This window comes from Palaemon carinicauda, chromosome 30 (assembly GCF_036898095.1).
Source record: "Palaemon carinicauda isolate YSFRI2023 chromosome 30, ASM3689809v2, whole genome shotgun sequence".
NCBI classification, from domain to species: domain Eukaryota; kingdom Metazoa; phylum Arthropoda; class Malacostraca; order Decapoda; family Palaemonidae; genus Palaemon; species Palaemon carinicauda.
In genome coordinates, this window is record NC_090754.1 from 19,948,253 (window position 1) to 19,973,128 (window position 24,876).

The 24,876-nt window shown below is 45.2% G+C and overlaps 1 protein-coding gene across 3 annotated transcripts in view; it reads right to left on the reverse strand.

Annotated features, from left to right (window-relative positions):
- The window catches only part of mRpL10 (mitochondrial ribosomal protein L10), a 74,161-nt gene that overhangs the window by 21,481 nt on the left and 27,804 nt on the right, over positions 1-24,876 (reverse strand). For all 3 annotated transcript variants that reach the window (XM_068353484.1, XM_068353483.1, XM_068353482.1), the window contains exons 2-3: positions 16,924-17,188; positions 15,658-15,822 (exon numbers count right to left, since the gene is read on the reverse strand). In XM_068353484.1, the coding sequence (XP_068209585.1) occupies positions 15,658-15,822; positions 16,924-17,151 (393 nt within the window). In that variant the 5' untranslated portion in view covers positions 17,152-17,188. The remainder of the gene's footprint in view (positions 1-15,657; positions 15,823-16,923; positions 17,189-24,876) is intronic.

A 24,876-nucleotide genomic window follows, 5' to 3' on the forward strand; every position in this document is an offset into this window, starting at 1 on the left:
AACTTCAAAGGCTCTAAATACGCCTTTGAGCAGATGATCCAGCTCGGAGGTAGACCAGAAAATCTTGGTCTTCCTCATGGCCGACCGACAAGGAGCGTCTACAAGGCTCGAGAAATCTCCCTGGGCAGTGGCAGATACTCCCAAGCCGAGAACTTCTCCTGTCTCGTACCAGATACCAGACCTAGAAGCTAGTCTAGCTGGCGGAAAAGCGAAGGCCGCTTTTCCCTGGTCTTTCTTGGACTTCATCCAGTTTCCCATCAGTCTAAGAGCCCTCTTAGACAATCGTGACAAGACCATCTTGGTAAACCGAGACTTCCTTGACGCCTTCCCAAGAGTGAACTCTGAAGGTGGAGAGCGTGGGGCAACGGGGACAAAGAAATCTGGGAATTCCTCATTAAAAACCTTCATGAGTTTTTTTAAATCTACTGAAGGCCGAAATGATTTCGAGTCTTCATCCTCTGACACCTCCTCAAATGGCTTAACAGGAGAAAGGTGATCATCAGAGTCCTCTTCTGGGCAAGCCCCAACTGGAGCAACAACGTTGGGTTCAGGATCACCAACAGAACCTGGAACCTCATGCTTGTCACCAAGCAGATCTACCGCTTGATGCTCAGCCAACCACTCGCGATCAAAGCGATCGGAACTAGCGCGTTCCTGATCATGACCTCTGACAAAACCAGTGTCATCGTGAAGTGCATGGTCCTCCTCCTCATCATCAAGTCTCACTACTTGATTACCAGCAGCACGAGAAGAAGTTAGTTGCTTGGTGTCACGTTCCGAAAAACGCTTGACATTGCGTCCTGACTGGAGCTCAGCGCCATGTACCACTTGACGCTCGACGTCCTGCCTGACTGCCTGCCGCTCAGTGAAGCGTCCTGGAGGACGTTCGATATCGCGTCTCGTAGGACGGTTGACGTCCTGTTTACTAGGACGTTCGACGTCCTGAACAGGAGGACGCTCGATGTCACGCTTAGCTGGACGTTCGAGTTCACGTCCTGAAAGTCGTTCACCTTTGCGCTTAGAAGGGCGTTCGGCGCCACAATCTAAAGAACACTCGCTTAAGATCCCGTCCTAAAGGACATTCCACATTATGACTATGAGGACGCTCAGCGCCTCGAAAAGGACGCTCGACATCACAAACCACTGCACACTTATCGTCACATTTGGAAGGTCAATTGGGAACACGTCCTGGTGGACGTTTCAAGGCGCGTTGAGAAGGCCGTTCGCTGTCTTGCGCTTGATACTCAATGTCACCTATGGTTGTTTGACGTTTGACATCATGATGGGTTGCTTGACGTTTGCGAACAAGATCATATCCACTTTCCTTAGAAACAGTGTCATGACATTTCAAGGGAGAGACAAAAAGATGATCGTCATCCAGAGCCTCTTGACTGACAGTTTTATGCCGCCTGGCGTCCAGACGAGAAGCTTCCTGACATTCAGGATCCAGGACTGCTACTCTCTTACTGTCCGGGGTAATGCTGCATGAAAGGAGAGAGCCTTTGTTGCATCTCTTGTAGCATGGACAAGTTCGGATCCACTCGTTGTGACATCGGGGCCGCTACGTCTAATGCCACATCGCTCAAGGAGCGTTCAGATCATCCAGATGGTGATAACCAGTCCGACGGCTGCCGGGGAGCATGAACTGAGGTCATACCCGGTTCTGACAATTGATCAGCCAGCAAAAGATTCTTGGTAGAGACCTACGTTCTATCAGGACGTTTAGCAGGAGAGCTCTCAACTGAAGATGGAAACCGCTCTGGGCTGCTCCAATGGCTACACCCAGGAGCCGCTGTACTAGTAGAACGCTGGTTGGCCTTATCAAAGGTCCTCTTGAGAGGTCTAGAAGCTTGACGCCAGCCTCTTTTCGGAACCACGTCATCCGAAGACAACGAAAACAACTTAACCTCACCTTTCCTATGGTGAGGGTGAACGTCCTGGGAAACATCAACAGGTACATTCGAGGGGACGTCTGCTCGCGTGTTAAAGCCTCTCGTCTCCTTTTGCCGATCGACATTCCTTCTCCCAGGGGTTGGGGAGCTTGGAAGATGTCTAAGACTAGGAGAACGACAGACTCGAGCAGGCGCACCCTCCACAGCATTAAAACACTTCACTGCACTTTTGGCACTTTCACCCTTCAACTGCTTTACATCAGACATAAGCTGCGTCCTATCCGCCGCTAGCGATTCAACTTTAGCGCACAGCGCTTGAATCACCACCAAAATGTCTTTAAGCGTAGGCTCATTCGCAGTTACGGTAGCAGGATCAGAATCTACCACTACAGGGGAAGGATTAGGTTCAGTGACACGGGAAGAGGAAAAGTCTTTTGAAGAACGAGAAGAACTTCGTCTCAATCTATCTCTTTGAAGTTTATGGCGATAGCAATCAAACTCAAGCAATTCATTCCCTGACAAAAGAACACACTCATCACACCGATCACCCAACTCACATTCTTTACCTCAAGGTTCTGAGCACTCCCAAACCTGTACCACTAGTGGATACTCGGTGGAGATTGCCAGAACCTCGATAATTTGCTATTGGCCGTTTCCAGCTTTCACCCAGAATCTTACCCCTAATAAAGGACTTTGGTTTGTATGGCTATGACTTTTAAGGCATCCTTCAATTCAAACAACATTCAGAGAGTTTAAATCACCCAAAAAAATGGAGTTTTTATGATAAAACAAAGTTTTATGAATACTTACCTGGCAGTTATATATATATAGCTGATATCTCTAAATCGGCAGAATTATTCAAAACGAAGCAACCGCCTTGTGGTGGTTGGGAGGTAGGTGGTCACACCCATCACAGGGTGGTACAAGGAATCATTCCCGTGTCCAAGACTTCAGTTCATCTATGCCCGACCTGTTTCCTGAGGGGAGGTGGGTGGGCCTTCGAATATATATATAACTGCCAGGTAAGTATTCATAAAACTTTGTTTTATCATAAAAACTCCATTTTTATGAATAGTACTTACCTGGCAGTTATATATATATAGCTGATTCACACATTTGGAGGAGGGAAACAGACAGTAAACATCGTTGGGGAAACAACAAAAGAGTTGTAGGAGATAAAAACACCTTGATTCCTTGCCTGCTAAGGTAGCTGATTTCAAAGGTACAGCCTCTAGAGTGGCTTTCCCTTAGGAGTGTTTATCCAGGAGTAAGCCTGCAATGCTGCAAAAAACTCAATCGAGTCTGTCAAAGGGATAAGACCAACAACTTGACTAGACTTCAGAAACTACCTTTGCCCCATATAACAAAAACTGCAACCTTACTAAAACTAACCACCTAACCCTGCAACATGGACATAAACTATCTATCTAGACTGAGGGAACCGTACCACAAGACGAAGTCCTCAGACTATAAAAAAAAACACAAACCCTCATACATGCATATAAACTAAGGTTGAGTGGGGTTATTAACTCCTTTGCCTAATACAGAAACTGCAGCTATGTATGGGCCCAAGGTATAGCACTTGCCAAAGTCTACTCTCACCTCTCTAAAGTTAATGAGAAGCGAAGACAGAGTTGCTCCTCCAGAAAATTGCATCCATGAATAGCCTAACTAACATATATTCCTGATATGCCAGAGAGGTAGCAATGGCTCTCACTTCGTGAGCCCGTAATTTCAACAGGGCGAAGTGTTCCTCCTCACATAAGAGGTGGGCTTCCCTAATTTTTTCCCTCAGGAAAAAGGACAAAGCATTCTTAGACAGGGGTTTTTGGTGGATCTTTCACTGAACACCATAACAAGTTGGATGCACAGCTCACGTTCATAGTGTGAGCCAAAAAAGCTTTGAGGGACCTAACTGGGCAGAGGAGTCTTTCCTTCTCTTGACCCACTAGGTTCGTGAGGTTAATGACATCAAACGTCGTAGGACAGGGTTACGAAAGGTTCTCGTTCTTTACGAGAAAGATGAACCTTAAGGCACAAACTGCCCTATCCTAATTGAAGCTCACCCTCTTCTCAATCGCCTGGACTTCGCTGACCTTTTGGCATTCGCTAGAGTCATAAAGAAGAGGGTTTTCTTCGTTACAACTCGAAGAGAGGCTAGCGAGATAGGTTCAAATTTCTTGGAGCACAGAAACTTAATCACCACATCCAGGTTTAAGAGTACCTATAACGTCGTCTGAAAAGACCCAATGAGGTCCTGCAAATCTTTATTTTGGGACAACTCTAGGCCTCTATGCCTAAAGACGGCCGAGAGCATACTGCTGTATCCGTTGATGGTAGATACAGCCAGCTTTAGCATCCTGTCTGAGGTACAAGAAGAAGTCTGCAATCTGGCTCAGAGAGGTAGTGGTTGAGGAAAACTTGTGCCGCCTGCACCAAGCTCTAAAGGTCTCCCACTTAGATTGGTAGACTCTTTGTGAAGAGATCCTCCTTGCTCTGGCGATAGCTTTCGTCGCTTGTGCCGAAAAGCCTCGAGATCTGACAAGCTTCTAGTCAGTCTGAAGGAAGTCAGTTTGAGAGCAAGGGGGGTTTGATGATACCTCTCGAAGTGGGGCTGTTTGAGAAGATCTGGACTAGCCGAAGTCTTCTTGGGAAGTCCATCACCATGCCCATCACTTCCGAAAACCATTCCCTTGCAGCCCAGAATGGAGCCGCTAGGATCATTCGCCCCGAATCGAGGAGAGCGAATTTCCTGAAGACCAGATTGATGATCTCGAACGGGGGCAACGCAAACATGTCCACCCCCGTCCAATCCATCAAGAAGGAGTCCACTGCTACGGCTTCCTCGTCCGGGACTAGGGAGCAGCAGTAGAGGATCCTCTTCTTCTAGTTGGAGGCAAAAAGGTCTGTTACAGGTCTGCCCCACAACATCTACAGACTGACAGACTTGCAGGTTGAGAGACCATTCTGAGGGAAAAACAAGTCTCTTCCTGCTGAGCATGTTTGCCGCAATGTTTCTTGCCCTCGAATAAACCTCCTTTCTAGATCCAAGAGATCAGAACGAAGGCGTCCTTGAATCCCGACATACGATTCGACTAGTGTCATCACGAAGTCCTAGATTCTCATGTTCAAAGTCATGCCTCATGCTAGAACTTCGACGTCGAGCGTCCTGAAAGAAGAGGCGCCGATCGTCCTGTAAGACGTGGCGCCGATAGTCCTGTAAGACGTGGTGCCGAAAGTCCTGTAAGATGTGGAGCCGAGAGGTTAAAAGAGCGAGACGCTGAACGTTCTAAAAAACGTGGAGCTGAATGTCCTGGTGTCAGAAGAGACTCTTCTTGTTGACAGGAAGACCTAATTATTTGATACGCTCAACGTTATCTAAAAATCCAGATACAGGGACGCTCTGATTTCTCTTGAGTGCAGCATTCTGCTACATTAAGCAAAAGTTACGTGAACATTAGAGGGGCGGAGCTGAGACCAAAACACACGGCCCGAAACTGACCCATTCTACACCCGTTCTTTCTTGTAAACAAACCTCAGATAAAGTTTGATTGCATAGCCTGCCACTTAGACTCCTCTCTAGAACTGGGAGAGAGAATCGTTGTAGCTAAAAACTAAAGGAGGTTTCCCTATAAAAGGAAAAAGTAATCCTCCTTCAGAAGAAGTACTGACCAAAGGTCTGCTCCCCTCTTCTCCAAAGATTTTGATGTCTCCATGGAGAACTTTGACTTCTGAACGAAGGCGTAAAGAACATTTACGTCCAGGACCGGACAAAAGACTCCCTCTCCCAAAAGAGAGACATTGAAGTTGCAAAGTCGGTTAGGCAGAAAAGTCTTATCGGAGTAACTAACAAAGGAGGATTCACTAGGAAAAAGATTTCGCATCCATCCTTAGTAAAAACACGGACCGAAGGTCTGCTCCTCTCCTCTCCCAGGCTCGCCAGAAGTAGCTAAGTCTGGCTCCTACTGTTGTTAGTTCGGTTAGAGAAAAAGCATGCAGAAAATTTCTTGCTGATTAAGACACCAAAACCTGTCTTTGACCAACTCTTGAGGGAGAAGAGAGAAAGAAAAAAGGAGAAGTACGTACCTTAATTATGACCTCTGATTTCAAAATTATCCAGCCTCATTGTCTGTATTCCTTAAGAGACTCAGCAATCCACCAAGGGGGCCGTAAAAAATCTCTGTGGGGCTGCCACAAGTTCTTCGACCTAAACGTGGCTAGACCTCCACCCTTGCTATCCTGGCCCATCTGATAAGGAAGCTGGCATCATAGGTTTCTGTTTTAAGAAATAAAAATTAATATATTCTTAAAGCTCCATTAATGACCACGTGAAAACTCAGAGGGTGGGGAACATGGAGCAACAGAACTTAGGATCTTCTCCTTCTGTTAACCTCAAATAATTCAACAGGAGAAAAGTGATCACTAAAGTCATCCTTTGACAAAGATCTTATAAGACATGGCGTCGCCCTGAAAGAACGAGGCAGCGATCGTCCTGAAAGACGAGGCTGCATTCGCCCTGAAAGACGAGGCTGCATTCGCCCTGAAAGACGAGGCTGCATTCGCCCTGAAAGACGAGGCTGCATTCGTCCTGAAAGAAGAGGCTGCCCTCGTCCTGAAAGACGAGGCTGCCCTCGTCCTGAAAGACGAGGCTGCCCTCGTCCTGAAAGACGAGGCTGCTCTCGTCCTGAAGGACGAGGCTGCCCTCGTCCTGAAAGACGAGGCTGCCCTCGTCCTGAAAGACGAGGCTGCCCTCGTCCTGAAAGACGAGGCTGCCCTCGTCCTGAAAGACGAGGCTGCCCTCGTCCTGAAAGACGAGGCTGCCCTCGTCCTGAAAGACGAGGCTGCACTCGCCCTGAAAGACGAGGCTGCACTCGCCCTGAAAGAGGAGGCTGCACTCGTCCTGAAAGACGAGGCTGCATTCGTCCTCAATGACGAGGCTGCATTAGTCCTGAAAGACGAGGCTGCACTCAACCTGAAAGACGAGGCTACATTAGTCCTGAAAGACGAGGCTGCATTCGTCCTGAAAGACGAGGCTGCATTCGTCCTGAAAGACGAGGCTGCATTCTCCCTGAAAGACGAGGCAGCATTCGCCCTGAAAGACGAGGCAGCATTCGCCCTGAAAGACGAGGCTGCATTCGCCCTGAAAGACGAGGTTGCATTCGCCCTGAAAGACGAGGCAGCATTCGCCCTGAAAGACGAGACTGCATTCGCCCTGAAAGATGAGGAGGCGATAGTCCTGAAAGACGAGGCGCCGATCGTCCTGTCTTGAAAGACTTAGCGCCGAGCGTTAAGGCAAAATGATATTCATTAGGCCGCTCGCCGCGATCGGTTCCGACCAGAGGGTTCATAAGGCCGACTGGCGCTCTGGGACAATACCGAGTCAATGATGGTTTGTAAGCATTGATATTATCAGCGAATATCTATGACTTATAGTATTGCCATTAAAAACAAAAGTGATGCAATGCGAAACTCTAAAAGCAGTGTAAGAATCTTAACGTCCAATGCTCTTTGCTTTCCCATGGTAAGGGCGAGCATTCTTAGGAACGTTAACAGGAACGCTCGCGAGGGCGATTGCTCGTGAGCTAACTCCTTTCGTTTCCTTTCGCCAATCGATGTTCCTTCTCCCATGGGCCGGGGAGCTTGGAAGAGGTCTAAGGCTAGGCAAACGACGTCCACTGTGCTGAAAGAATCCAATGCCTAATTTAGCACTGAAACTTGCACTATTAAACTCTTACACAAAAGACCATAATTAGTCCTGCCCGTTGTGAGAGAACTTATTCTGCTGCCACGGGCTTGAATGAGAAAGCAATATCGTCTCTAGTACTTGCTATATAAACTGTAACAAAATATTTTTATAAAATATTAAACTGACATTTCCATAATAAAATAAACTTTCAAACATACTTACCCGGCGGTCACAAAAAGAAAAACCACCGGGCAAGAGTTGAGATTAAAAATAAATGTTGAACACACTCACCCGGTAGTTACATATAACCACCGGTAAAATTAAATGTCATAAATACCTACCCTGTAGTTACATACAAACGCCGGGAAAGTTATACGTTAAAGATTAAAATTAACAGAAAATGGGAAAACAAATGTAATCCACAATTAATTCAAAGGGTTTTCAAAAACATGATATTTTAATTATAAAATAAATTTTTGAATATACTTACCCGGTGAATATATAATAGCTGCAACTCTGCGGCTCGACAGAAAACACACTCAAAAAACTCGCGAGCGATCACTATAAAGGTTGCGGGTGTGCCCACCAGCGCCAACTGTCGGCCAGATACCACTCTTGCATGTAAACAAAACCTTCAATTCTTCTCATCCCGCTGCGTCTCTATTGGGGAGGAAGGGAGGGTCATTTAATTTATATATTCACTGGGTAAGTATATTCAAAAATTTATTTTATAATTAAAATATCATTTTTAAATATTTAACTTAGCCGGTGAATATATAATAGCTGATTCACACCCAAGGCGGTGGGTAGAGACCAGAGTTAATTAAGTTTACAGCGTATAAGCTAAGAGTTTTTTCATTTTGACAGTTATCAATATAACAAAACCAAAATATATAGTTACCTGGTAAGGAAGTTGACTTAGACGATTACTCTGCCTTGTAAGTCTGTCTTCCTCACGGAGCCCAGCGATCCTCTTAGGATGCTGAAAGACTCCCAGGAGCTGAAGTATCAAGGGTTGCAACCCATACAACAGGACCTCATCAAACCCCTAATCTGGGCGCTCTCAAGAAATGACTTTGACCACCCGCCAAATCAACCAGGATGCGAAAGGCTTCTTAGCCTTCCGAACAACCCATAAAACAATATTAAAAACATTTCAAGAGACAGATTAAAAGGATATTGGAATTAGGGAAGTGTAATGGTAGAACCCTCACCCACTACTGCGCTCGCTGCAACGAATGGACCCAGTGTGTAGCAGTCCTCGTAAAGAGTCTGGACATCTTTTAAGTAAAATGACGCGAACACTGACTTGCTTCTCCAAAAAGTCGCGTCCATAATACTTTACAGAGATTTATTTTGCTTGAAGGCCACGGAGATTGCTATATCTCTAACTTCGTGCGTCTTAACCTTAAGCAAACATCGGTCTTTCTCATTCAAGTGAGAATGAGCTTCTCGTATTAAAAAAATCTGATAAAATATGACAAAGCATTCTTTGACATAGGCAATGAAGGTTTCTTAACTGAGCACCATAATGCCTCAGATTTCCCTCGTAATGACTTAGTACGAGCTAAATCGAACTTAAGAGCTCTAACAGGACATAATACTCTTTCCAGTTCGTTGCCTACGATCTCTGATAAGCAAGGAATATCAAAAGATTTAGGCCAAGGACGAGAAGGCAGTTCATTTTTGGCCAGGAAACCAAGTTGAAGTGAACAAGTGGCTTTTTTCTGTAGAAAAGCCGATGTTCTTACTGAAGGCATGAAGTTCATTGACCCTTTTAGCCGAAGCCAAGCACACTAGGAAAAGTGTCTTGAGGGTGAGATCCTTCAGGGAGGCTGAATGTAAAGGCTCAAACCTGTCTGACATGAGGAACCTTAGGACCACGTCTAAGTTCCATCCAGGAGTTGCCAAACGACGTTCCTCAGAGGTCTCGAAAGACTTAAGGAGATCTTGGAGATCTTTATTGTTGGAAAGATCTAAGCCTCTATGTCGAAAGACCGAAGCCAACATGCTCCTGTAGCCCTTAATCGTTTGGGCTACAGAGGTACTGGACGAGGACACAGATGCTGACTCGCACCAGTCTCGAAAGACTTCCCACTTCGACTGGTATACTCTAAGGGTAGAAGCTCTCCTAGCTCTTGCAATCGCACTGGCTGCCTCCTTCGAAAAGCCTCTAGCTCTTAAGAGTCTTTCGATAGTCTGAAGGAAGTCAGACGAAGAGCGGGGTAGGCTTTGATGGACATTCTTTACGTGGGGCTGACGTAACAGATCTACCGTTAGAGGAAGACTTCTTGGAAAGTCTACCAGCCATTGAAGTACCTCGGTGCACCACTCTCTCGCGGGCCAGAGGGTAGCAACCAACGTCAACCTTGTCCCTTCGTGAGAGGCGAACTTCTGCAGTACCTTGTTGACTATCTTGAATGGTGGGAATGCATATAAGTCCAGAAAAGACCAATCCAGTAGAAACGCGTCTATGTAGATTGCTTCTGTATCTAGGACTGGAGAGCAATAGATTGGTAACCTTTTGGTCAACGAGGAGGCAAAGAGGTCTATGGTGGGTTGACCCCAAGTAGCCCAAAGACTCTTGCCCACGTCATTGTGGAGGGTCCATTCCGTGGGTATCACCTGACCCCTCCGACTGAGACAGTCTGCCAAGACGTTCAAGTCCCCCTGGATGAATCTCGTCAACAGGGAGATGCCTCGAATTCTTGACCATAAGAGAAGGTCCCTTGCGATCTCGAGCAGCGTGAAGGAGTGTGTGCCTCCTTGCTTGGAGATGTACGCCAAAGTTGTGGTGTTGTCTGAGTTGCCTCTACCACTAAGTTTCGAAGAAGCTTTCTAATATCATCAAGGCCAAGAGGACTGCTAATAGCTCCTTGCCGTTGATGTGCATGCTCTTCTGACTTGAGGTCCACAGACCCGAGCATTCCCGACCGTCCAGGGTCGCACCCCAACCCAAATCCGACGCGTCTGAGGACAACACGTGGTTTGGGTTCTTGACTGCTAGGGATAGTCCCTCTCTCAGACTGATATTGCTGTCCCACCATTTCAGGCATGCCTTTACTGGTTCGGAGACTGGGAATGATACCGTCTCTAATGTCTTGTCCTAGTTCCAGTGAGAGGCTAGATGGAACCGGAGAGGCAGAAGGTGTAGTCTCCCTAGTGAGACAAACTGCTCCAGGGATGAGAGAGTCCCTACGAGACTGTTCCAACTCCTGACTGAATAAACGTTTCGTTTCAGCATTAGTTGGACTTCGAGCAGGGCTTGACTGCGAATCTCCATCCCCAAATATAGAATAATCTGGGATGGGATCAGTTGGGACTTTTAGGTTGACCAAAAGTCCCAACTCCCTGGCCAGACTCAACGTCCAATGTAGATCCTGCAGACAGCGAAGACTGGACGATGCTCTGAGAAGCCAGTCGTCCAAGTACAGGGAGGTTCGGATCCCCGATAGATGGAGGGATTTTGCCACATTCCTCATGAGCCTCGTAAACACGAGAGGCGCAGGACTGAGGCCAAAGCACAGGGCTCGAAACTGGTACCCCACATTCCTGTGAACAAACCTCAGAAACGGTTGGGAATCCAGGTGTATAGGAATGTGGAAGTATGCCTCCTGAAGGTCGAGAGAGACCATCCAGTCGCCTTCCATAAATGCTGTCAAGACAGCCTGGAAGACTTCATCGTGAAGTTTGTCTTGACAATGAACACATTGAGCGCACTTGCCTCTTACGTACTCCTGCAGTGAACATGGCTGCCAAATCATGGAGCCATCCCTGAGGGACTTGTTCCTGCAGAGAATGTGGCTGTCAGATCATTGGAGCCATCCCTGAAAGCCTAGTTTATGCATGACATAATTGTACAGCAAAACTTCAAAGGCTCGAAAATAGCTGTGAAGTCGACCTGTAAAATCTTGGAGCGTCTCATGGCCAGGCGCCAGGGAGAGTCTATGAGGTTTGAGAAGTCTATCTGGGCAGAGGCAGGAACTCCCAAGCCGAGAACTTCTCTCGTGTCATATCAGACTCTCGCTCTATAAGCCAGTTTAAAAGAAGGGAAAGCAAAGGCTGTCTCCCCCAAACTCCTCCTGGTGATAAACCAGTCGCCTAGCAAACGTAAAGCTCTCTTAGAAGAGCGAGAGAGCACTAGCTTATAAAACAACGGCTTCGAAGTAGCTAGGCCTAGTGTAAGCTCTGACGTTTAGGCGAACGAGGAGCAGCAGTTACAAAAAGATCCGGACAAAGATCCTTAAAAATCAGCATGATTTATTTAAAGTCCATAGAGGGCTAAGCAGCTTTAGGCTCCTCTCCGTCTGACAGAGTCCTCAAGGGAATATCAGTAGGAGGGGGAACAGCAACTTCCTCATCTGAAGGAACCTTGTCCGACAATAGCCGAGTCTCAAGCAAGGGAGAGACCTACCGTGGTGGCAATGCTTTACAAGCAGAGTCCACACGCACTGGTGCATTAGTAGCGGACCAGGACGCAACGTCATGTAACTGCTTGACAGTCTGTGAACTGTCAACAACAACAGGTGCGTGAGACTAGGACGCAACGTCATGTAACTGCTTGACAGTCTGTGAACTGTCAACAACAACAGGTGCGTGAGGACGCACAGCGTCCACTCGAGACTGCTTTGACCGCCTAGACTGAGCAGTCAAAACAACTCTAGAATGCGGAGGTTGACGCTCAGCGTCAAAACAAGTCAACTCCGATTGTTAGCGAACGTCCTGAACGTCAACAGGAGCATCAGCAAGTGGCCTAACGTCCAAATGTGGCTGAAAATTCACACGAGACCGCATCGAGTGTGGTTCTAAACAACCTGACTGACGTGACTTGGCTACGCCAACGTCAACAGGACGCACAAAGGAACGTTAGGGTGGCTGAAGGCCAGGATCTCGATGAGATAAACGGCTAGGCTCAACGGACTTATCGGCAGAATAGTCTTCCATAAGGGAGGCAAGCTTATTCTGCATGTCTTGCCGTACAACCCATTTAGGATCAACGGGAATGGTTGCGGTAAGAGACGAGGGTAACGTCTGTGACCGCAAAACCTTGCCTACAAAAAGACTCTCGGAGTCTGTGTTACGCTTTTGTTAGGCGGCGAGCAGTCTTCCGATGACTGCATAGGGTCAGAGCTGTCCTAAAGGTTAAAACCAGGACGCTGGACCTGTCCTGAAAGGACTGACTTTCGCTTAAAGGGCCTCGAAACCTTGTTCCACGGTTTCTTATGCGAAAAGCCTTCGGATGACGAGGAGAACATCGTCTCTCTCGCCTTATGGTAGGGGTGATCTTGGTAAGACACACCCGATACCATAGAGGGAATGTCTGTTCGCTGATCAAGGCCTCTCGAACCCATAAGTCGTACGACATTACTTCTCCCCTGGGCTTGGGAGCTTGCAAGAGGTCCCGGACTAGGCGAACGACAGGCACGAACAGACGAACCCTCGGTCGCAACACTGATAACACTTTGCGCAATATCACTTTATCACTACGATTTTCTGTTTTGCACTTATTTCACTGAAATCAAATTTTTTTAACAATTCACATTAGGTATGAATAAAACTGATTTCTACCTGAAGCACGCAATTCTACCCTCATCAAAAGGTTGTAATTGCGAAATCAGTCGTATAATGTAAGCACATTAATACCAGCAAAAAACAGTAAACATATTTTAAGATAAAAAAATCAGTGGCTGGAGAAGAGACTAAACACTAGTTCATTCAAAACTACGTTTTCAATCTCTCACCGTACATTGCCTTGGGACGAGAATAAAAAACTAAAAACGTTTTATCCTTTCTCCCCGTACAGAGACTAGGGACGAGAGTAACTCGAGAACAACGTTACCCGCTTGGGACGAGATAAAGATCGGAACGTTTTCTCTCCTCTCTCTCCCTCCGTCTCTATCTCTCTCTCTCTCTCTCTCTAGATTTCGCACCTAAGAGAAGAGCCTACTTACGTTTCGTCAAAAAAACAGGTTATTTGACCAAAGGAAAAAACTGAAAGGTTTTTCAATTAAAAAGTTCCTTTAAAATAGAATTTAAAACATTTAAGCATTGAAAGAAGAATGAACAAAACGTCAGAATCGATTTACTCTTTCTGCAAAGTGAAACCGTGATACTCTCTCTCTCTATCGTAACGATAGAGCGCAAACTGCGTAGCATAAATAAACTAAACGTTAGTTCATCTTTGAAACAGTACGAAGACTATTCAAAGAAAATCTTTCATAAAATATCTATTAAAAAATATTCATTTAATAAGTTTTAAATCATTAGCTCTGTAAAAGCTATTTACGATTGAAAGGGCTCAACGTTGTTTAACTTCGGTTTCCAAGTTAGGACCGCCTACTCTCAGGAAAGGTCCTTATAAACAAATCATTAAAATTTATTTTGATGTTTATTATAAATGGAAAGCTAATCGAAGAGGCCTAATAAAGGCGGTTGAGATATAAAATATATAGAGGAAAATCTATAATTAATTTATAACGTGATAAGATAATTGCTAAAAGCCTAAACACACTTCCGTACTGAGGGAAGGGTCGGCCATTTAAACGTCAAGGAAAGTCCAAAAAACAATCCAAAGTCATCAAAAATTAAATCTATCCACAAACGAGTTCAAGATTTAAGTTGAAGATAAAAACACCTGTACTGCGAAAGCTCAAACCAAAATGAAGTACTTCACCAAATATGTTAAGAAAACTCCAGGTTCTACAGCGAGTATGAATACGTCTTGTCGTCAACGTCGACAGAGAAGAATTGAAGGTTTTGTTTACATGCAAGAGTGGTATCTGGCCGACAGTTGGCGCTGGTGGGCACACCCGCAACCTTTATAGCGATCGCTCGCAAGTTTTTTGAGTGTGTTTTCTGTCGAGCCGCAGAGTTGCAGCTATTATATATTCACCGGCTAAGTTAAATATTTAAAAAAGCGAGTTGTAATGATAAAAAGAACAGATATAGCAATAATGTATCTATATATATATAAATGTAAACAATAGGAACAAATAAATGAAAATACTACTAAAACTAGAATTCCCATATCGTTGTTGTTGGAGTATTATAGCCAACACTTTAATTCCCATATCGAAAAGAACGCTACCAAGGCATGTTGGGACTGCATCGATAGTAACGAGAACTAACAGCGTAAAACTTATATAAGTAGAATTCCTCCCATTCTTTACATGAAAAAACAAATAAAGAGGATTTGCAAGTCATACAATGAAGATTACATCACACGACTGTGACGTCATAGAGTTGGCGGAACGTATTTCCGTCATCAGGATTAAAAACTTTGCACCTAAAATATAGTGCACAAACAAAACCCCTGCATACAAACTGTGAGGATCAACCGACACTTTCGGTAACCTCACCTTGCATACATCACTCGCACAAACACGAAAATTAAGTTTTCCCTCATGATAAACAAAGTAAATAGTACAATAATAATAACAAAACACGTTTGCCAAATCCCTAACTCAGTGTACTTCACCAAACGAAGTCCAAAAAAGCAAAGAAGGGAAAATGATTCGAAAAACTCTCAATGGTGGACCGACGATGTTTTCAATCCAGCCGGCACAGATGAACTGAAGTCTTGGACACGGGAATGATTCCTTGTACCACCCTGTGACGGGTGTGACCACCTACCTCCCAACCACCACAAGGCGGTTGCCTCGTTTTGAATAATTCTGCCGATTTAGAGATATCAGCTATATATATATATAACTGCCAGGTAAGTACTATCCATAAAATACTATCCTGTACTGTATTGCACAATGATAATTACAAGATAACTATTCTATATAGCTCAGACAAAAATTCTCTGAATCTCAAAAGGATTGCTGGAAGAATTTGTTCTTTAAAACATTCTATTTACAATATTACAACTTACAATTTCCATTTGTCTATCTCAAATACTAGTTTATTAAGTAATATGTAATAACTCCTAATGTGCTATATTCTCTTTATTAAGAAAAAACATTCCAAGCTAGTTGTACAGTATGCAAGTTAAAAATTTTGCCTCAAGTGTCTCAGCTGTATATACTATTTTACATACAGTACAGTATATGAAAGCTAGTAAAATTAGTTACATACCTTGTTATTGCAATGATGATAAAATAAACCAACTTTGGATAGCTGGACTCGATTGGCAAAAAGCTCAGCTGCTGTCATGGGATTGCAATGAAACACTGCTAAAACATTAGACTCTTCAACTTTTTGAAAGAATTCCTTAGCCAATATAATCTCAAATGGATTATCCTAGAACAAAAACAAAATTTTATTTTTACAAAATCAGCATGGTTACTTGCACAAATCAATACCATTCTCATAAGATAAATCAATAAAACCCACTTCTGTGCACATTATGACCCTATATACCATAATTATCTAAAGCTAAACTAGTCAACAATGGGAAACCATAAAATTACTAGTAATTCCTGCTGAAATGAACATGACATACAAGAGAAGCTGATCCAGTGTTTATGAACATCTGCAACAAAGTCATATATAATGAATTGTTTGAAAAATATAGAAATATGTGAACATTCAAAAAGTTTTATTTAATATAAAGAAAGCAAAAACAATGTAGCTACCAGTAATTACAGTATTCTAAGGAAGTACATTTACCTTTAAATCTTGTTCATGTACTAACTGTTTGCTTTACTTTACATTTTCTTAATGCAAGAGAGTAAAAGTGAGAGTGTAGCCTGGTAAATAATAGCTTGATTTTTTTTTATCATCTTCATGTGGTACTCTACTGCTAATGAATAAAGAATATGATTTGTGGAAATTTCCTATGAGAAGTTGGATTGAGTGAGACACCTCTTCTCAGCTAACACCTATGATTTGTTTTGTAAAGTACAGTAAACATTAACCCTGTATATACACCTCACAATGAATGAAAAGTAAAAATATGTACAGTACATTATTTCATCAAAAAGGTATACCTTTAGCTTGACCAGACAACTAAAACCCCTCTTTGAGTAATAATTAGAAGATATTTGGATAATGGTGTTGGACATGGAATAATTCATATTGGATAAGTGATCTAAAGAGAATAAATCAGGTCATATAACAACAGTTGCCTGTAATGAGCAATAAAATAAAAAAAAAAGTAATAAAACACTAAGGCTCACAGGTTAAAACCCATAGGAAATAAATTTCATAGCTACTAACCGCTTAAACCCAGAAGTAATGAGAATCATTCACCTAGCTGCTGATAGGGAATTTCATTATTGTATTAACACCTGTTTGCATTTATCCACGAATATACAGTACAGTACTGTATTACCAAAACCCAATGTTAATGAAAACAAAAACAGAACAATATCATGATCTCAAAAACATACAAATCATTACCTTTACTTCAGCTTTCCTCAAAAATGCTTCTTTATTTTTGCATATTGCAGGAACATTTTCCAATGGGTCTTTGTACTTAGGCTTTGATAACTCCAGAATAACAGCCCGTCGCCAATGAGGAATAGGAGGATGACGAAGATTAGGTTTTCTGGTTCTATGACGTACAGTCTGCAGTAGAGGGAAGCCAAAGTTTGTCCGGAAAAGCTGACCAAAACCTCTCAGCGCCATATTTCAATGTATATAACTTTCACACCAAGCTAAAATACTGGAAAGAAAACAAGTTATGAAATTATCAAAATTTGAATAACATCTACACGAGGCTTATCAAACTGGTGCATCATTACATTGCATTTTAACTGAATTTATACTATCAAATCGAATTAAATAATCGGTAAATAAAAAAGATTCACTCTTCTTCTTTAGACGCATTTAGTGCCACTGTACAGCAGGGTCAGCCGCTCAAGTCATCTGTACCTTTCTCTCTTACTTGCATTTTCTTTCCCTGGTCCCACCCAACCCATATCCCTCCAAACCAAATCCATCCATTGGATCCACTGACTACCCACACTCCTCCCCATCACTGGCATTACCTTAACTCTCTTGCTTAGTTCCACCTCTTCCCTTGTTACTACATGGCCATAGTACTGTATCTCAAGACAGGCATCCCTAGCCATACCTTCAACATTACATACTGTTTACCTCACATTCTTTTGATATTGTGACTCTCCCTCCTCTTTAATACTGTAGTAAACGGATTTCGAGCGAAGCATAAAATCTATTTTTGGGCGAGATAACCATGTCGTACTGATGGAAGGTTCCTTTAAGTAGCTTCCTAGGGTATATTTGACTACAGTGATATTCCCAGAGAATTTAACTTAAGGTCTCCAGAATTCTAACTCCTGGCGCGAATATCCTTAAAGTTTCCTTTTAGGATACCGCATAATATCAAGGGACGTGTTCTTGACACGCCACATAGCAATCTGTACCCCGCATAGCGTTTACACTTCGAGGGGGAAAAGTGGCAAAATAAAAGAGGAGCCGTTATAAGGTTCACTTCCTCCGTTACTGTTTGAGTACTCAGATGGCGCCATAATCGCTGCCATCTTTATTCCTTGTAGCGTTGAGCCGGTAATTATAGATACAGTATTATTGGGAGGGATCCTGCCAAGGCCTTTCATGGAAAGGAGGGCGGGTCCATCAGGACGACATGGCTATCTCCCCCAAAAATAGATTTTTCGCTTCGCTCAAAATCTGTTTTTTGGGCTCAGGCCATGTCGTCCTGATGGAAGTTTACCAGAGCATTAATGTATCCGTGGATTTCCCAGTTGGGCCTTAAACCTCAAGACAATATTTCTTTGGTCATCTAGACCTTAGAGACCTATGTCATTACCGTTATATGTTATTGGTTCTAATCATGACCTATGTTAGTGCTTCCTGCCCCCTACAGGGAAGAGTCACACTAGACTCGGGAAAAAGTCTCGAAGTTTGCATATTTCATATGACCAACCTAGCAACCAAAAGGGGCATACAGGTCTCACTGTATGCCTTTAGCCAAAGTTTGTATTTCTAAAACGAACACAGGTTCATGTCAGCCACCATAGCATCTAAGGTATATCAGCCCAGCTGTATACTGCAACAGACAAGTTTATATCTGTATCGAAACAAGGTAAGCCTGGCTAGAAAGGTTTGTTTATGTTTAGAAACAAAGTTACTACCTTTGTTTAAGGTAATAATGCAGAATAGTAAGGAATAAAAGAAATGCTCACACATAACTTTATTAATATATGTTTAAGGCGATATGACGCACAAAACAACTAGACATTTATTGTCAAGCAATAAATAAAGAATTCAGCATACATTTCATAATAATATAAAAATGCAAGTGAAATAGAATTTGCAAACATAGAACATACAGAATAAATCAGAAATACTTGTTTTATCTGAAAACAAAATTTTATGCCACTCGATTGAAAATTTAATAATATTCTAATGTCTTTCTGAGAAGTCTGTCTATTTACACTTGTGTAAAAACACACGGCACTTAGAGTTAAGTCTATGTTTCTTCACCTTTATACACTGGAACAGTCCATAATGTCACCTTGATGACATTTCACTTACCATGTTGCACTATAATGCGCCAACATGTACACCCTCTAGAATTATAGTCCCACATAACTCACTGTTCCTCGCAGCACTAAGCGACAGGTTTTAGTACACTACCTGCCGCCACCATGAATCGCTTCAATTCTTGCACTTGCTTCGTGTAGTATTTGAAAAATACTCTGGATGACTTCCATCCAGTAAACGAGCGAAGGCTCTCGAAATCCATGAGCTGGAAAAAGTTTAACGATGAAGCAATTTTCTTAGGATCATGACCTGCGGGTGTACTGTCAGGATCAGCTCTGCAAATGAATTTGGTGATCTTCGCCCTTAGTTGTTTCAGGGATAAGTTTGAGCCCGATGTTTCTCCTTTAAAGAGCTGTCCCCCCCTGAAGTCTGAAGTTCTACGAAGATAGACCTTTAGACACTCCACTGGACACAGCGAGACATCTTCCTTCAGAGGGCAGATTCTCCAGGGACCTCACCTCTTAGTGGGTAGCTCATTCTTGGCAAGAAACGTTGGGTCGGGAAAGAGATTCAGCTCTCCCGTTTCAGCAAACTGGATATGGCCTTCTTCCCGAGAAAGGGCCACTATCTCACTAACTCTAGCCCCTGAGGCTAGAGCAAACAAGAATATAACTTTCTGAGTCAAATCTTTCAGAGAGCAATTATTGTTATTCAAACTTGAAGCAAAATGTAGTACCTTATCCAAAGACCATGAAATGGGCCTTGGAGGTGCTGCAGGCCTAAGCCTAGCACAGGCCTTTGGGCTTTTGTTAAAAATTTCATTAGAAAAGTCTACTTGGAAAGCGTAAAGCAAGGATCTAGTCAAGGCAGATTTACACGTAGTTATCGTGTTGGCTGCTAAACCTTGTTCATGAAGGTGAATAAAGAAAGATAAGCAAGCAGAAATCTGTTGAGATTTCCTTTGGTTTCTTTGCCTTGACAAAGGCCACCCACTTCTTCCAAGATGACTCATATTGCCTTCTGGTAGATTTAGACTTATATTCCTCTAAGAAGTCTATACTCTCTTTCGAGATCCCAAACCTCTTTCTTACTGCTAGGGAGAGAAAATCATGAGATGAAGGTCTTGGGTTTTCTGTAATGAAGCGAAGGCAGTCGACTTCTGTACTTGTTGAGACAGAACTGGGTCCGGCAGGGGAATCAGCCTCGGCTGCAATTCCAATAATAGAGGGAACCAGTTGCTCCGGGGCCACTTGGGAGCCACTAGGGCTGCTGTTCCTTGAAAAGATCTCAGCTTGTTGAGGACCTTCATCAGCAGGTTGGATGGAGGGAACATAAATCCTGGTCCAACTGTTCCAGTCGAGGGACATGGCATCCACTGCTTCCGCTAGAGGGTCCTCGTATAGGGACACGTATCGAGGAAGTTTCTTGTTGTCGCTCGTCGCGAAGAGGTCTATCTGCAGTTCTGGGACTTGATGTAAGATGAAGGAGAATGATCTTGCGTCTAGGGACCATTCCGACTCTATCGGAGTTAGCCTGGATAAAGCGTCCGCCATCACATTGCAGAACCCTTGAAGGTGAACTGCTGATAAGTGCCATATCTTCTTTTCCGCTAAGCGGAAGATGGTCAACATTACTTGGTTGAGTTGAGGTGATCTCGAGCCTTGACGATTCAGACATCTCATTACCACCTCGCTGTCCAGAATCAATCTTATGTGGACCGAAGGGCTAGGGGATAATTTCTTCAGTGTAAGGAAGACTGCCATGGCCTCCAAAATGTTGCTGTGGAAGGTTTTGAATAGAGAGGACCGAGTTCCTTGAACTTTCCGATGATGAGAGTGACCTCCCCATCCTTCCAATGATGCGTCCGTGTGGATGATGACTGAGGGTGGAGGCGGTTGCAGAGGTGTTGACCTCTTCAAGTTCTTAGCCTCCGACCATGGCTTGAGAAGTGATCGAAGTCGGATCGGTATTGGTCTTCTTAGATCTCTTCAAGCATTTGATGCGTATCTTCTCCAAACTCCTGATGCATCTTTTAGCTGTGCTCTTAGCACTGGGTCTGTCACTGATGCAAACTGGAGGGAGCCCAGCACTCTCTCCTGTTGGCGTCTTGAAATCCTGTTGGATTTTAGTAGTCTCTTGACAGATCCCGTTATCTCTCTCCTCTTCTTTAATGGAATGGAGAGGCAATGTGACTGTAAGTTCCAATGTATACCTAGCCATTGAAACTTCTGAGCTGGAGACTGTCGAAACTTTTTGGTGTTGATTTTGAATCCCAGATGTTCCAGGAACTGGATCACTTTCTTGGATGCTTGCATGCATTTCGTCTCGGATGCTGCCCACACCAGCCAATCGTCCAGGTAGGATATCACCTGGACACCTTGTAGGCGTAGTTGTTGAACGACTGCTTCTGCAAGCTTCGTGAAGATCCTTGGGCCTATGTTTAGTCCGAAGAGCATGGCTCTGAAAGCGTATTTTCATTTTAGTAGCCTGAATCCTTGATAGGAGGAGAGTTGGCAATTGATCGGAATGTGCCAATAGGCATCTATCATGTCTATGGAGACTGGATATGCCCTTTTGGGCAGCAGGGCCCTTATGTGTTGAAGGGTCAACATCTTGAACTTGTCGTTTTCTATGAACTTGATGAGCGGCGACAAATCCAGAATGACTTGGGAACACAAAACAGCCTTCCTTGGAATTTGATGGACTTTGCCCTCCTTATCACCCGTTTGCTCAAGAGTTCTCGGGTATATTCTTCCAGAACGGGGGTGGAGTGTTGCTCATCACCACCACAGAGTGACCTGCCAGGTATTGTTGGAACTGTTGAAGGGCCAAGAAAACGGCCTTCATCTCTAGAAGATTTATATGGAGGCACTTTTCTGATTCTGACCACAGGCCTGAGGTCCTGTGGCGCAGAACGTGGGCCCGACACCCTTTCTTTGAGGCGTCCGAAAACAGCATCAAATCCGGGGGGAGGACGAGAAGATCCACTCCTCTTCGTAGGTTCTCGTCTGTCACCCACCACTCGAGGTCCGTCCATTACACAGGTCCCACAGGGATCAGCACGTCCCGGGAATCGTAACCTTGATTCCACCGGGACTTGAGTCGCCACTGGAGGGATCTCATCCTGAGGCGACCGTTGGGAACTAGACGAGCCAATGATGAAAGGTGACCGAGGAGACGTAACCACGATTGGGCTGGAAGTTCTTCTCGTCTGAGAAAAGGGCTTGCGACCTTCCTCAGCCTTGCTATCCTGTCGTCTGATGGGAAGGCTTTGTAGAGATTGGTGCTATAACCATGCCTAGATATACCAGTCTTTGAGTGGGAAGCAGAGAGGACTTCTCGAGATTTACCATGATCCCCAGATCCTGGCAAAGTCTCAGAAGTTTGTCTCGGTGTCGAAGAAGGGCTGACTCCGAGACTGCTAGGATCAGCCAGTCGTCCAGATAACGGAGGAGATGGATGCCGATCCTGTGTGCCCACGACGATATTATGGTGAACACAGCACCTTGAACTGGTACACCTTGTTGTCTAGGCTGAATCTTAAGTACTTCCTTGAAGACGGATGGACAGAGATCTGGAAGTACGCGTCCTTCAGGTCCAGTGTACACATGAAGTCTTGCAGTCTCACTGCAAGTCTGACCGTGTCTGTGGTCTCCATGGTGAATGGAGTTTGCTTGATAAACCTGTTCAGAGCTGAGAGGTCGATGACTGGTCTCCAGCCTCCAGACGCCTTCTTTACAAAAAAAGAGTCAACTGAAGAAGCCTGGGGACACGTCGACAACCTCTTGGAGAGCCCCCTTCTTCAACATGGTCTGGACTTCTGCCCGAAGGGCTTGTCCCCTTGCCGATCCTATGGCAAGGGAGCTCAACGACACTGGATTCGCTGTCAGGGGAGGTAGAGATGTTGTGAACGGTACGCGATATCCCTGACTGATTACGGAAATCGTTCAGGAATCGGCCCCGAGTTGCTGCCACCTGTTCGCACAAGGCATACCCCCACTGGTGGACATGCAGGGGGACTGCCAATCCTAGCGTTTGCGGCCTCAGCCGCTCCCTCTAGGATTCTTTCCTCCCCTGGAGGACTTTTTGCCTTTCTGGTCCTTGACAGGAAAGGGCTTAGACACCGTCGTCTTCGCTGTAGCTGCCGGTTTCGTGGTCTTGGTAGGACGTGGTTTCTGGGGTGCTGGAGGTTTATAGGGCTTCGATGTTAGAGCCCTATGTAGGAGAGAGTCCTGGTTGGACTTCCTCCACCTCTCAGCCGCCTGCTCCACGTCCTTAGGGTCGAACAAGTTCTTCCCCATAATGGAAGAATGTCTGAGCCTGCTGATCTCAGTACTGGGGACCTTTTGATGGAATCTCTCAGACACCGCATCTCGACGTTTCAAGATGGTATTAGCCCACAAGTTCGAGACTTGGTGGGCTAGAAACTCGATCGTACGAGTGCCCGAGAGTAAAAAGGTCTCCATGGCCTTCCTGGTACTTTCTTTGGACAAGTCCTCTGAACGTAACAGGATGCCTAGGGACCCTAGTCAGATGTCCAGCCACGAAGTTGCCTGCATGGCACACTTCACTACCTTCTCCTGGCTAAGGATCTCCGTTGCCGAGAACGAGACCTGCTGGTTGGAGTCTCTCTCTAGAGGGACTCCACTGGTAAGCTCTTCCAAAGAGTGGTGTAGGGGAAGAGCTAAACAAGTCTCCTCAACGATGTCAAAATACCTCCTCTGATGGACACGAGGAGGTGGGAGGAGTTTGTTGCCGGCGCTGGAGGAGGCAAGCTCGGAGAGCTGGGCTTCAACCTTGTCTCTGGCACTCTTAACCCCTTGAGACCAGGGCAAAGCCACACTGGCCTTTGAGGGTTTTTGAGTACCAAAGACTTGGTCCAAGACCGTGTCTTTGCCCTCACGAGGGGGAATCTCTGGATCCGCAAACCCATTGAGATTCCTCATAAGGGTAAGAACCTGCCAGAACGCATGCTTTGACTCCTGCAGGGCTAGCAGCGAAGTCTCCTATCCCCAAAGGCTCTTCTTGCGAGGACTCGTGGATGTTCTCTGAGTGCTTGGCTGGCTCCGGTCTAAGGCTTGAAGATGACTTCGGCAAAGTCTTGGAGTCCTTTGACTCCCTCCTGGGAGGGATGCAGGACTCCAACAACGATGGTGGGAGGCTCTTCTCCACCCCTACCCGAGAAGACTTTCCAGAGCGAGGTGGGGGTTTCCCTCATTGGTGCGATGGGGGAACGCCTCACCTCGCGTGACTCCCGAGGACGGGAAATCTTTGTCCGAAGGGGAGGGAGTGAAAGTCTGGAGGGTGAGGAGGCCTTCCTCAAGGACTTACGAGGAGTCAGCTTCGCCCTCGGAGAAGTTACCACGTTCGACACTCCTCTCTTCCTCTTCAGGGGAGTAGAAGCTGCCAATGATTTGTGGCCCAGCTCAGAGAGAACAGGCTTAAAAGCCTGCATGACTGCTCTGACCAGGGACCCAAACCAAGGCTGCTGACTGACCCTCTGGAGGGAAGGGGATCGACCGATCCCTAGGAGGAGTTACCAAAGGGGGGTTTGCCTGAAAAGATGAAAGAAAAGAAAAGTCCCTGGACCTATCCGGAATCCTCCCTCCCGCTGGCGAGCGCGCTGTTATGCGCTTGCGGGGGGGGGACGACAGATGCAACGATGATGACCTGGCCGCGCGTTGTCCTGCAGCCTCGCGAGTGGGATCGCGCTGGGGAGCGTGCTGGCACTCGCGCGATGGGAAATGCCCTGGGTCGCGCGCGCGCGGGCTGGAGAAGGCAGAGGGCGCGCTGAAGGATGGATAAGCCTGTGCGGGCCATAACGTTCGGCACGCGCGTGCAGGAGACACATCGCTTGCGCGCGGGCGCGCATGAGAGCACACATCT